General features: G+C 50.1%; 1 protein-coding gene across 2 annotated transcripts in view; it reads right to left on the bottom strand.

Moving 5' to 3' along the window:
• ulk3 (unc-51 like kinase 3) overlaps positions 1–12,691 on the bottom strand; it is a 39,864-nt gene extending 27,173 nt beyond the window's left edge. For both annotated transcript variants that reach the window (XR_010958641.1, XM_067973532.1), the window contains exons 1-6: positions 12,449–12,691; positions 9,772–9,912; positions 7,338–7,458; positions 5,621–5,725; positions 3,900–4,043; positions 1,050–1,132 (exon numbers count right to left, since the gene is read on the bottom strand). Coding sequence is in view for 1 of the 2 variants with exons in the window: in XM_067973532.1 (XP_067829633.1) it covers positions 1,050–1,132; positions 3,900–4,043; positions 5,621–5,725; positions 7,338–7,458; positions 9,772–9,912; positions 12,449–12,547 (693 nt within the window). In the remaining variant the exon portion in view is untranslated. The remainder of the gene's footprint in view (positions 1–1,049; positions 1,133–3,899; positions 4,044–5,620; positions 5,726–7,337; positions 7,459–9,771; positions 9,913–12,448) is intronic.
• Between the last annotated feature and the right edge of the window lie 248 nt (positions 12,692–12,939).

Here is a 12,939-nt window from a genome sequence, read left to right on the forward strand (position 1 = left end):
ACAATATCCCTCGCAGAATAGCCTTCTGCTGAAATAAGTGGCGGCGTCATAAACTCATGTGAAAGTGGTGGGTATATGCAATGTTTGGTCTGGTATTGGATCATACAGCCCAGGAAGGTTCCAGCATTAACTCCTGGCCTGTGCTGAGTTACCTGATTGTTGAATGGGCAGCAGCTGGGACACTATGATTGTCTTCAGCCCGTCCTTCCTGGGCTATGAAGGGGACGTCAGCCAGGGTCCCAGCTCCCAGTGACCCCCGCTGGAAGTTGCACATAACGTGGAGATTGGGTGGGGACAAAGATCAGCCGAGGCCATCGCGCCCCATCGTGGTCAAACAGCCTGCCCACAATCGTCACCACAGGGCAATGTACCAAAGGGCAGCCACGGAACTGTACCCAGGATGAGCCAGTGTCTCTGGGAGGGAAGAAGCTTACACTAAACAGTCTTGGGTCCCATTTTCCATCTCAAGTTGGGTGGAGGAGATGACCCAATTAAAGATGAACCTCCATTTTCCACCTGAACTACAGCACTGATGATGGAGCTTCCATTTTCCACAAGATGCACCACTCACCCCACCCCCCCCAATAAAAATTCATATTAAAAGGTGTTTCATCGATTTTAAAACTCTCATCTTCATGTTAAAACCCTCCATGGCCTCGCCCCTCCCTATCTCTGTCACCTCCAGCCCTACAATCCTCCGAGATCTCTTCGCTCCTCCAATTCTGGCCTCTTGCGCACCCCCGATTTCTTCCATCCCACCATTGGCGGCCGTGCCTTCAGCTGCCTCGGCCCTAAGCTCTGGAATTCCCTCTCTAAACCTCTCTGCCTCTCTCTCCTCCTCTGAGACTCTCCTTAAAACCTACTTCTTTCACCAAGCTTTTGGTCACCTGTCCTAATATCGTCTCCTTAGGCTCAGTGCCAAATCTTTGTACGACAACGCTCCCGTGAAGTACCTTGGGACGTTTTACTATGTTAAAGGCGCTATATAAATGCAAGTAGTGAGAAACCAAACCTAGCCCGATATCTCAGTGCTGTCTGCATTCACCCACCTCGATTGCCTTATTGCTGCGAATTTTCTCCTCCAGCACCGTGAACGACTTTGACGCAAAAGGAGGGCGGCCGAATAAGGCTTCTGCAGTGAAACCAGAGCACAATCGAGTCATTGAGGGCGCATCACGCACGCCTTACAGCCCCTCTATACAACAAACGTCTTTTCACAGAACACGGACTGCTTGAGGGATAGGAAAATAAAAAAAAGGGGATTATGGGGAAAGGCAGGGAAGTGGGAGTCGAGCAGACAGCTCCAGCTGAAGAGCTAGTACCAGGCCCAGGACGGTGACGTGTTGGCTACGGCGCAGTGGAACGCACTCTCGCCTCTGAGACAGAAGGTCGTGGGTTCAAGTCCCACTCCAGAGACTTGAGCACGTAATCCAGGCCGACACTCCCAGTGCAGTACTGAGGCAGTGCCGCACTGTTGGAGGTGCCGTGTTTCGGATGAGACGTTAAACCGAGGCCCCGTCTGTCCTCTCTGGTGAATGTAAAAGATCCCAGGGCACCATCTCAAAGAGCAGGGGAGTTCTCCCCGGCGTCCTGGGGCCAATATTTATCCTTCGACCAACATCAATAAAACCGATTATCTGCTCATTATCACATTTCCTACATTATAACAGTGACTACACTTCAAAAGTACTTCCTTGGCTGTAAAGCTCTTTGGCACGTCCTGAGGTTGGGAAAGGCGATATATAAATGCAAGTCGTTCTTTGCCCAGGTGCCCATCCTCCAGTGGTACCCCCTGGTGCCACCCCACTCCACCCACGGGAAGCTCAGGGACCGTCAAGCAGTGCGGCTCCTCTGGTAAATTCTCCTTCCGCCGTTTGCAACGTTGCATGTTGCTCTCGGTATTTTACATCCTTTCCCTGTATGTCGGGTGCACCGACCATCAACACAACGAAGCCAGAGACGAAAAGACGTCCCTCCGGCGGCCGTTCAGGTGGCAGTGCTAAGATTTCCTACGCCTCCGCCTCCCCTCCCCGCCCTCCTCCTCCCCTCCCCCTCCTCCCTCCTCCTCCTCTCCCCTCCCCCTCCCCCTCCCCCCTCCTCCCCCTCCCCCCACCTCCCCTCCTCCCCTCCCCCCCCCCCAATCATCCTCCTCCTCCTCCTCCTCCTCCTCCTCCCCTCCCCCCCCTCCTCCTCCTCCTCCTCCCCCCCCCATCCTCCTCCTCCTCCTCCTCCTCCCCCCCCAGCCTCCTCCTCCTCCTCCTCCACCCCCCCCCATCCTCCTCCTCCTCCTCCTCCTCCTCTCTCCTCCCCCCCCCCCCATCCTCCTCCTCCTCCTCCTCCTCCCCCATCCTCCTCCTCCTCCTCCTCCCCCTCCTCCTCCTCCTCCCCCCCCCCCCCCCCCCCATCCTCCTCCTCCTCCCCCTCCTCCTCCCCCCTCCTCCTCCCCCCCCCCCCATCCTCCTCCTCCTCCCCCTCCTCCTCCCCCTCCTCCTCCTCCTCCTCCTCCCCCCCCTCCCCTCCCCCCCTCCCCCCCCTCCCCTCCCCCCCTCCCCTCCTCCGATTGAAATCGAGACATCGCATCCTCTCCAACTCGGAGCCCATTCTCCCACAGGACCTCAAAACTCTGGGACTCCTCGATCTTCCCTTCCTCCTACATTCTACAGGCTTTTAAAACCCAAGTCTGGGAGGGTGGGGGGGTGGGAGGGAGGGTCTCCTAATCACAAATCACCAGACTCACCAGATAGAGAGGCACTGGAGAAGGTGCAGAAACAGTTTACAAGGATGATACCAGAACTGAGAAGTTACAACTATCAGGAAAGACTGAACAGGCTGGGGCCCTTCTCTCTAGAAAAGAGAAGGCTGAGGGTGACCTGGTAGAGGGCTCTAAAATTATGATGGGGGTTTGATAGAAACATCTTCTCTATGTCTACCCTACTTGTGGGGGAAGACCAGAACTAGGGGCCATAAATATAAGGTCACTAATAAATCCAATAAGGAATTCAGAAGAAACTTCTTTACCCAGAGACTGGTGAGAATGTGGAACTTGCTGTCACATGGAGTAGTTGAGGCAAATAGCATAGATACATTTAAGGGGAAGCTAGATAAGTACATGAGGGAGAAAGGAATAGAAGGATATGCTGATAGGGTGAGATGAAGGAGGCTCGTGTGGAGCATAAACACCGGCTGAATGGCCTGTTTCTGTGCTGTAAATTCAATGGTTTTTTTTAATTCGTTCATGGGATGTGGGCATCGCTGGCGAGGCCGGCATTTATTGCCCATCCCTAATTGCCCTTGAGAAGGTGGTGGTGAGCCACCTTCTTCAACCACTGCAGTCCGTGTGGTGAAGGTTCTCCCACAGTGCTGTTAGGAAGGGAGTTCCAGGATTTTGACCCAGCGACGATGAAGGAACGGCGATATATTTCCAAGTCGGGATGGTGTGTGACTTGGAGGGGAACGTGCAGGTGGTGTTGTTCCCATGTGCCTGCTGCTCTTGTCCTTCTAGGTGGTAGAGGTTGCAGGTTTGGGAGGTGCTGTCGAAGAAGCCTTGGCGAGTTGCTGCAGTGCATCCTGTGGATGGTGCACACTGCAGCCACTGTGCGCCGGTGGTGAAGGGAGTGAATGTTTAGGGTGGTGGATGGGGTGCCAATCAAGCGGACTGGATGGTGTCGAGCTTCTTGAGCGTTGTTGGAGCTGCGCTCATCCAGGCAAGTGGAGAGTATTCCATCACACTCGTGACTTGTGCCTTGTAGACGGTGGAAAGGCTATGGGGAGTCAGGAGGTGAGTCACTCGCCGCAGAATACCCAGCCTCTGACCTGCTCTTGTAAGACTTCCCACTCTTCAACCTTGGCGGTGCCTTGTCCCCTCCCCCAAGAATTGTCGTCACATATTTGAGACTCACCGTACAGAATAACTCCCACTGACCACAGGTCCACTCGAGCATCGTACTGCTGACGACACACCATCTCAGGTGCCATGTACAAAGGGGAACCCCTTAGAACGTGCTTTTCATCCCAGGGAGACATATACTGGGCAAAACCAAAGTCTGTAGATGAGACAAGACACCAGATCAAAATCAGGACTTTAAAAAAGGAGAGTTTTTTTTTTAAGCAAACACTGTATAGTTGTTAATTCTGTATTTGGACAACAACAATAACAACTTGCATTTATATAGCGCCTTTAATGTAGTAAAACGTCCCGAGGCGCTTCACAGGAGCGATTATCAAACAAAATTTGACACCGAGCCACGTAAGGAGATATTAGGACAGGTGACCAAAAGCTTCGTCAAAGATGTAGGTTTTATGCAGCGTCTTACAGGAGGAGAGAGAGGCGGAGGAGGTTTAGGGAGGCTGTAGAGAGAGTCGAGCTACTGAACAAAGATCGATTGTAGAGTTAGAGAAAAGGGCAGTGAGGGACAGGTAGAGAAGCCGGAGGCTCGTCAGCCTTGAAAAGAGACACCTCAGACTTAGAGAGAGGACCGGCCAAACGTTTAGTCTTTGTAAGTTGTCAGGTGAGTACAACGGATCCAAGGTTAAATCAACATTCCCATTACCCTGAATAGACCTCGAGTTGTTGGTACAAACAGGGTTTTGATGCTCTGATTCAGGATTTCTCCACCTTTCCAAACCTCCTGGTCCATGAAATTCAAACAGGACAAACCAGTGAGTAAGAAATATAAGAGGTAAAGAGGATGGAGTTTCCTGGGCTTGTGAGACACAAGTGATCCACAGGCTGTAGTCTGGACAGAGGTTTACGAGATACTTAATGGGATGGAAATAGATTCAATAATAACTTTCCCTGCACGTTCCCCTCCAAGTCACACACCATCCCGACTTGGAAATATATCGCCGTTCCTTCATCGTCGCTGGGTCAAAATCCTGGAACTCCCTTCCTAACAGCACTGTGGGACCTTCACTACATTGACTACAGCGGTTTAAGAAGGTGGCTCACCACCACCTTCTCAAGGGGCAACTAGAGATGGGCAATAAATGCCAGCCTTACCAGTGACGCCCGCATCCTGAGAATCAACAGCTAAGCTGTGTTACTATGGGGAAGGTGAAAGGGCTCAGGGCACATTTAAGAAAGAGCTGGGTGCTGTAATGGAGAGACTATAGGGTCAGTATTCTGGCAGGATGAAGTCAAATGGGCTGCAGGGACTTGGTTCATCCAAACTTAGCTCGTGACTGGTATAGCAGGCAGCAACACAGTGGCACATCTAAAAGTTCTTTCGAGGCCCCGTCTCCTCTCACAGGTGGACGTAAAAGATTCCATGGCGAAGAAGAGCAGGGGAGTTCTCCCCGGTGTCCTGGCCAATATTTATCCCTCAACCAACATCACTAAAAAACGAAAAAAAAGATTATCTGGTCATTTATCACATTGCTGTTTGTGGGATCTTGCTGTGCGCAAATTGGCTGCCGCGTTTCCTTACATTACAACAGGGGCTACGCTTCAAAAAAGTACTTCACTGGCTGTAAGGCGCTTTGGGACATCCTGAGGTTGTGAAAGGCGCTATATAAATGCAAGTTCTTTCTTTTCTTTTCTTTCACTCAATGGGGTTCGAACCTCACCATCGACCTTCAGTGCAATTCAGGAAACACAAGAGAGGAGCAGGCAATAACTCACCCGCGAGTTTGAGGTGGGGCACAGTCGAAGAACTGAGCAGAATATTCTGTGGCTTCAGGTCGAGGTGAGAGATGTTGCGTTGGTGCAGATACTGGAGAGCAGAGGCTGAGAAGGAGAAGGAGAGAAAAGACCACTGTTTTTGGAAGCGGTAAACTTGTACTGGCTTCTAACATTCGGAGTAGCTTTCTCGTAAAATAACGATGCGCTTTTTTTTAAAAAAAGAAATGACACTGGTCATCCCATCCCCTGCAAAACTCACACCGCAATATGGGGGTGAACCACAGCCCAGGGAGGCCTTGGTTCAGTTTAGGTCTGTGCTGAGTGTCCCATTCTCAAATTGGAACACAAAAATTCCAGTGCGCCCCTCACCATCGCCGTAGTTTAGAGGGGGCAGGGGGAGAAGACCCAAACTAGAGGCCACAAATATAAGATAGTCACTAATAAATCCAATAAGGAATTCAGCGGAAACTTCTTCACCCAGAGAGTGGTGAGAATGTGGAACTCGCTATCACATGGAGTGGCTGAGGGGAATAGCGTAGATGCATTTAAGGGGAAGCTCGATAAACACATGAGGGAGAAAGGAATAGAAGGATATGCTGATAGGGTGAGATGAAGTAGGGAGGGAGGAGGCTCGTGTGGAGCATAAACACCAGCACGGGCCAAATGGCCTGTTTGTGTGCTGTAATTTCTATGTGTTGGCCAGTAGAAATCGCTGACCAGCCACAGGTGAGGCATTGGCGACACCGTTTTAGCTACATGCATTAATTTTAGTAGAAAACACCTCACACAGCACGGGTAAATGTACCTCACATGAACTGAACAAACATCTGTCACCATTCAGTAACCAAGGAAGTAAAACCCTCCCAACGATCAAAAAAAACACTCGCACACATCGTTCCATTTTACCAATAAACACACAAAAAGGTTAAAGTTCAAATCGATACGCCCTGCGAATATGAGTATTGAGATCACATGACCGACGCCCGGGCCCATTACTCAATTTTTATTTACTAATCAGAAATGCAATTCGCCACATCTGGATTTCCAATTAGCCACATGTGGCGATTGGCTAACGCATTGGACAAGACCCGGGATAATACACCTGGGGGGGTGGTACTGAGCCACACAGACCAGGAGGGTCCCGGGTTTGATGCTCAGGCTGCAGACGTCAGCTGCAATAAAATTGGCCTCAGCACCTCCTGGATGGGCGCGGAAAACCCACAAAGCACGGGGTTTGCGCTCCCGATTGCTATCGAGTGACAACAGCCGTGGCTCAGTTGGCAGCACTCTCGCCTCGGAGTCAGCGTGGGTTTCACGCTCTCCCACGCTCCGTCCCACTCCAGAGACTTCAGCATAGAATCTCAGGCTGTCGCTTCCAGTGCAGTCCTGAGGGAGTGCCGCACTGTCGGAGGTGCCGTCTTTCACATGAGGCGTTAAACGGAGGCCTTCTCCGCCTGTTGAGGGGGACGTAAAAGATCCCATGGCACTACTTCCAAAAGAAGAGCAGGGAGGTCTCCCTGGGCGCCTTGGCCAACATTCATCCCTCAACCAACACCACCAATAACTGGTCTTGTGTCTTACAACCAGTTTGCGGGACCTTGCTGCGCACAAATTGAGTGCCGCACTTCAGAAGTGTTTCACATTGGCCGCGACTCGCTTTGGGACGTCCCGCGGGTGGGACGGGCGCTGGGTAAGCGCAAAGTTCCTTCTCTCTTACCGAGCTGCTGTAGGAAGCGCCGGGCCACGTGCTCGGGAAGCATCCTGCGACCGCGGATGAAGTGGGAGAGGTCGCCACCGGCACAGAACTCCATGATGAGGTAAATGTTCCCGTTGTCCCACTGCCGAGACACGTCAAGGTGCTTGTTAAAAAAAAAACTGTGGCAACCAAGACCCCCACGGCCAACCCCGCCCGAAATCAACGTTACAACCGGGAACAGCCCCAAAGTATTCCGCCGGGGGGACACCTTGGTAACTGTCCTACCCCCCGACCCCCCTCCCCCCGACCGCTGAGGGCAGTGCAATTCCACTTACAGCATGGAGCATTGATTAAGGGGCGATTCCCCAATCTGGCGTTCCCAACGGGAAAAGCTGTTACCCATCAAGGGAGTGGAGGGGGAAATTAATGGCTTCCCCCTCTCGATTACCATCCAGTGACTCCTCTTAGGATGTGTGTGCCCGAAGATGTTGGGTGAGGATAAGATCAGATTCCCTCCGTTCCCGGGACCCCCCCCCCCGCCCCCCCCCCCCCGCTCCACAGTCTAACCGGCTGACACTCGCTGCTCAATGAAATCCCAGAGTGTGGCAGGAATTCCAGCACAGGTCAGACCTGGGGGGGAGGCAAAGTGTAGACACACAGACAGACACACACACACAGAGACAGACACACACACAGAGACAGACACACAGAGACAGACACAGACACACAGAGACAGACACACACACAGAGACAGACACAGACACACAGAGACAGACACAGACACACAGAGACAGACACAGACACACAGAGACAGACACAGACACACAGAGACAGACACACACACACAGACAGACACACACACACAGAGACAGACACAGACACACAGAGACAGACACAGACACACAGAGACAGACACAGACACAGAGACAGACACACACACACAGACAGACACACACACACAGACACACACACTCAGAGACAGACACACACACAGAGACAGACACACACACAGAGACAGACACACACACAGAGACAGACACACACACACAGAGACAGACACACACACACAGAGACAGACACACACACACAGAGACAGACACAGACACACAGAGACAGACACAGACACACAGAGACAGACACAGACACAGAGACAGACACACACACACAGACAGACACACACACACACAGAGACAGACACACACACAGAGACAGACACACACACAGAGACAGACACACACACAGAGACAGACACACACACACACACACACACACACACAGACAAGGCTGGAAATCTGAAACAAACACAGAAAAATGCTGGAAACACTCAGCAAGTCAGGCAGCTTCTGTAAAGAAAGGAGGACTGTCCGCCGTTGCCATGGGGAAGATGGGTAGGCCCAGGACATCGGGTCGATTTAAGAAGGAGCTGGGCGCTGTAATGGGGAGGCTGTAGGGTGGGTATTCTGACAGGATGAGATCAAATGGGCTGCAAGGGGCTCATTCATCCAAACCTAGCTTGTGACTGGACCAGCAAACAGCATCGCAGTGGCACATTCATAATGCTATTACCATTAAAAGCTAGTGGACAGGTACAAAAAATAATTAAAAAGGGCAAATGGAATGTTGGCCTTTATCTCAAGGGGGCTGGAATACAAAGGGGTGGAAGTTTATGTTACAGTTTTATAAAGCTCTGGTCAGACCCCATTTAGAGTATTGTGTTCAGTTCTGGGCTCCACACCTCAGGAAGGACACCTTGGAGGGGGTGCAGTGCAGATTCACCAGCACGATACCGGGGCTAAAAGGGTTAAATTACGAGGACGGGTTACATAGACTAAGCTTGTAGAGGTGATTAAGGGGTGATCTAATTGAGGTGTTTGAGATGATTCAAGGAGTTGATAGTTTCTCTCTCTATCTACCCTATTTCTTGAGGTGAGGGGAGTCCAAAACAAGGGGGCAAAACCTTACAATTAGAGCCAGGCCGATCAGGGGTGATGTCAGGAGGCACTTCTTCACACAAAGGGGAGTGGAAATCTGGGGCTCGTCGCCCAAGAAGCTGCTGAGGCTGGGGGACAATTGAAAGTTTCAAAACTGAGATTGATCGATTTTTGTTAGGCAACGGGTATTAAGGGTTACAGAACTAGGGTGAGAAGATGGAATTAAGATATAGATCAGCCATGATCTAAATGAATGGCAGAGCAGGCTTGAGGGGCTGAATGGCCTCCTCCTGTTTCCATGTACTTCTTCAAGGGAAGAGTGCGAAGATATGAAAACAACTCACTGACATTCATCCAAAAAGGATCAATCACACAGAGTAATATTTAAGTCTAAAAATTACACTAATTATATATTATATGAAGGGGGAAGCTCATTACTGACAGTTGAAGTTACTCATCCAACTCAGGGTTGGTTTTATACATATATTTGCTGCCATTTTCACGCAGTCTTAACTCAAACACACTTGAAAATCCTTCAGCTGCACAATGTGAGGGTGTCTGACCGTCTTCAGGATCTCGATCTCAGTCAGGAGGTTCTCCACCGAGGCTTTGTTTAAGGTTTTCTTACTCACGCATTTAATAGCTACCACCTCTCGACTGTTCACCTGTTGGAATAGAGAGAGGGGGGAGGACTCCATTTAGAGAACTAAGACATTGGGTGGCAAAAAAGGTTCTGATTAGATAGACTGTAAACGGTGCCATTTGCAAAAGGGCTGAGCCACGAGGAACGATTAAAGCGTTTTCATATCTGCGCATAACTTCATCCATTTTCAGTAGATCAACGTGTCAGTGTGTTCTCCTCTCACACTCATAATGGAGGGCTAGTCTCCACTTTTATATGGAGCCTCACAAGGAGCAAAGGTGCAGGGTCAGCATCACCTCATTGAGTGTTCGGTCGTGGCTCAGTGGGTAGCACCCTCACCTCTGAGTCAGAAGGCTGTGGGTTCAAGTCCCACTCCAGAGACTTGAGCACGTAATCCAGACTGATAGTGCGGTATCGAGGGAGTGCTGCACTGCTGGAGGTGAGACATTAAACCAAAGCCCCGTCTGCCCTCTCATGTGGATGTAAAAGATCCCATGACACTATCTTGAAGAAGAGCAGGGGAGTTCTCCCCTGGTGTCCTGGCCAATATTTATCTATCAATCAACATTGCTTAAAAAAAAACAAATTATCTGGTCATTATCACATTGCTGTTTGTGGGATCTTGCTGTGCGCAAATTGGCTGCCGCATTTCCTACATTACAACAATGACTACACTTCAAAAAGTACTTCATTTACTGTAAAGCGCTTTGGGACATCCCGAGGTCGTGAAGGACGCTACATAAACACAAGTCTTTCTTTTTCCATCCGCTCAACGAACACCAGCTCCAGAGCAAAATTGTACAGCCACATTTTCACGGATCTAGAGCGCTGCCAGGGCGAAGGAACCAGGCTAGTTTACGCTATAGACTGCGGTTGAGTGAAGGAAACACATAGTATAACATCACCTTCAGGCTCTACAGTCTAGAGAGGGGATGGGGTTAGAAAATCCCATTGAAATCTTTATAGTATTAAACAGCGCAGATTAAATAAACCTAGAAGATTACTTCAATGTAAATCAGGCCTGTAGGACAAGAGCAAACAAAAAAATTTGCATCTATATAGCACCTTTCACATCCTCGGGATGTTCCAAAGCACTTCACAGCCAATGTTGTTCTGTCAGCAATCGTGGCAGCCAAAGTGTGCACAGCAAGATCCCACAAAGCCTAAATTTGATGAAACCATTTGAGCAATTTTTTGGTGCTGCTAGTTGAGGGTTGAATGTCGACCTGGGTGTCAGGACTCCCAGCTATTTTATACAAAAGCACTGTGGGATCTTTCACATCCACCTGAACAGGTAGAGGGGTGATTCAACCCAACGGTGGACCCAAGTTTAAATTAATAAAAAGCAAATTTTTATAAGCCCATAGGTTGATTGATATTTGAAATGAAACACAAGGTAAGGGAGCGGAGTCCAAGACATGTGGGATACCCTGAACCAGTCTCTCATCTGTAACACAGGTGCCATTGCCTGAATACACCTTCCTAAAGGCTTTATATACAGGTGCCCATGCCAGTCTCTCACTATCAGTCTCTCACCTTCCTGTAGGTTTTATATACTGATGCCCCTGCCAGTCTCTCACTATCAGTCTCTCACCTTCCTGTAGGCTTTATACACTGATGCCCCTGCCAGTCTCTCACTATCAGTCTCTCACCTTCCTGTAGGCTTTATACACTGATGCCCCTGCCAGTCTCTCACCCTCCTGTAGGCTTTATATACTGATGCCCCTGCCAGTCTCTCACCCTCCTGTAGGCTTTATATACTGATGCCCCTGCCAGTCTCTCACCCTCCTGTAGGCTTTATATACTGATGCCCCAGCCAGTCTCTCACCTTCCTAAAGGCTTTATATACTGATGCCCCTGCCAGTCTCTCACCTTCCTAAAGGCTTTATATACTGATGCCCCTGCCAGTCTCTCACTATCAGTCTCTCACCTTCCTGTAGGCTTTATACACTGATGCCCCTGCCAGTCTCTCACCCTCCTGTAGGCTTTATATACTGATGCCCCTGCCAGTCTCTCACCCTCCTGTAGGCTTTATATACTGATGCCCCTGCCAGTCTCTCACCCTCCTGTAGGCTTTATATACTGATGCCCCAGCCAGTCTCTCACCTTCCTAAAGGCTTTATATACTGATGCCCCTGCCAGTCTCTCACCATCAGTCTCTCACCTTCCTAAAGGCTTTATATACTGATGCCCCTGCCAGTCTCTCACCATCAGTCTCTCACCTTCCTAAAGGCTTTATACACTGATGCCCCTGCCAGTCTCTCACCCTCCTGTAGGCTTTATATACTGATGCCCCTGCCAGTCTCTCACCCTCCTGTAGGCTTTATATACTGATGCCCCTGCCAGTCTCTCACCCTCCTGTAGGCTTTATATACTGATGCCCCAGCCAGTCTCTCACCTTCCTAAAGGCTTTATATACTGATGCCCCTGCCAGTCTCTCACCATCAGTCTCTCACCTTCCTAAAGGCTTTATATACTGATGCCCCTGCCAGTCTCTCACTATCAGTCTCTCACCTTCCTAAAGGCTTTATATACTGATGCCCCTGCCAGTCTCTCACCTTCCTGTAGGCTTTATACACAGTGGCGTAGGTGCCACTCCCCAGTCTCTCTGTGAGGATAAAATCCTCCAGCTTGGGTGGAGAGCAGCCGGCCGCCATGCAGCAGCTCCATTCAAGGGGGGACAGGACCAGCCTAGATAGAAATATACAAACAGAGAAAAATTAAAACCAGGCGTTTCCAGTGCAGCGACTCGGCCGCTTTCACTTTACAAACTGATCCCAATCACCACGACACCAGCAACAACTTCCCTCGACACAAACTAAATGCTTCCGGGGGGGAAAATAATTCCCGCAATTAAAGTCACGCTGCGTTAAAATTTGGCAACTGCAATTTAATGCATCCCCCCCCCCCCGTTTATTTCAGCTAAATCGTGCAGGCGTTAACATTTGTGACATTTTTTGCAACATGCTTCTCTCAATTTATGTTGTGCAATTAGAATTCAGGATGCTGCCTTCGCTGCAGAATTTTTTAAAAAAATCTGAAACGTGCA

This window comes from Heptranchias perlo, chromosome 38 (genome assembly GCF_035084215.1).
Source record: "Heptranchias perlo isolate sHepPer1 chromosome 38, sHepPer1.hap1, whole genome shotgun sequence".
Taxonomy (NCBI): domain Eukaryota; kingdom Metazoa; phylum Chordata; class Chondrichthyes; order Hexanchiformes; family Hexanchidae; genus Heptranchias; species Heptranchias perlo.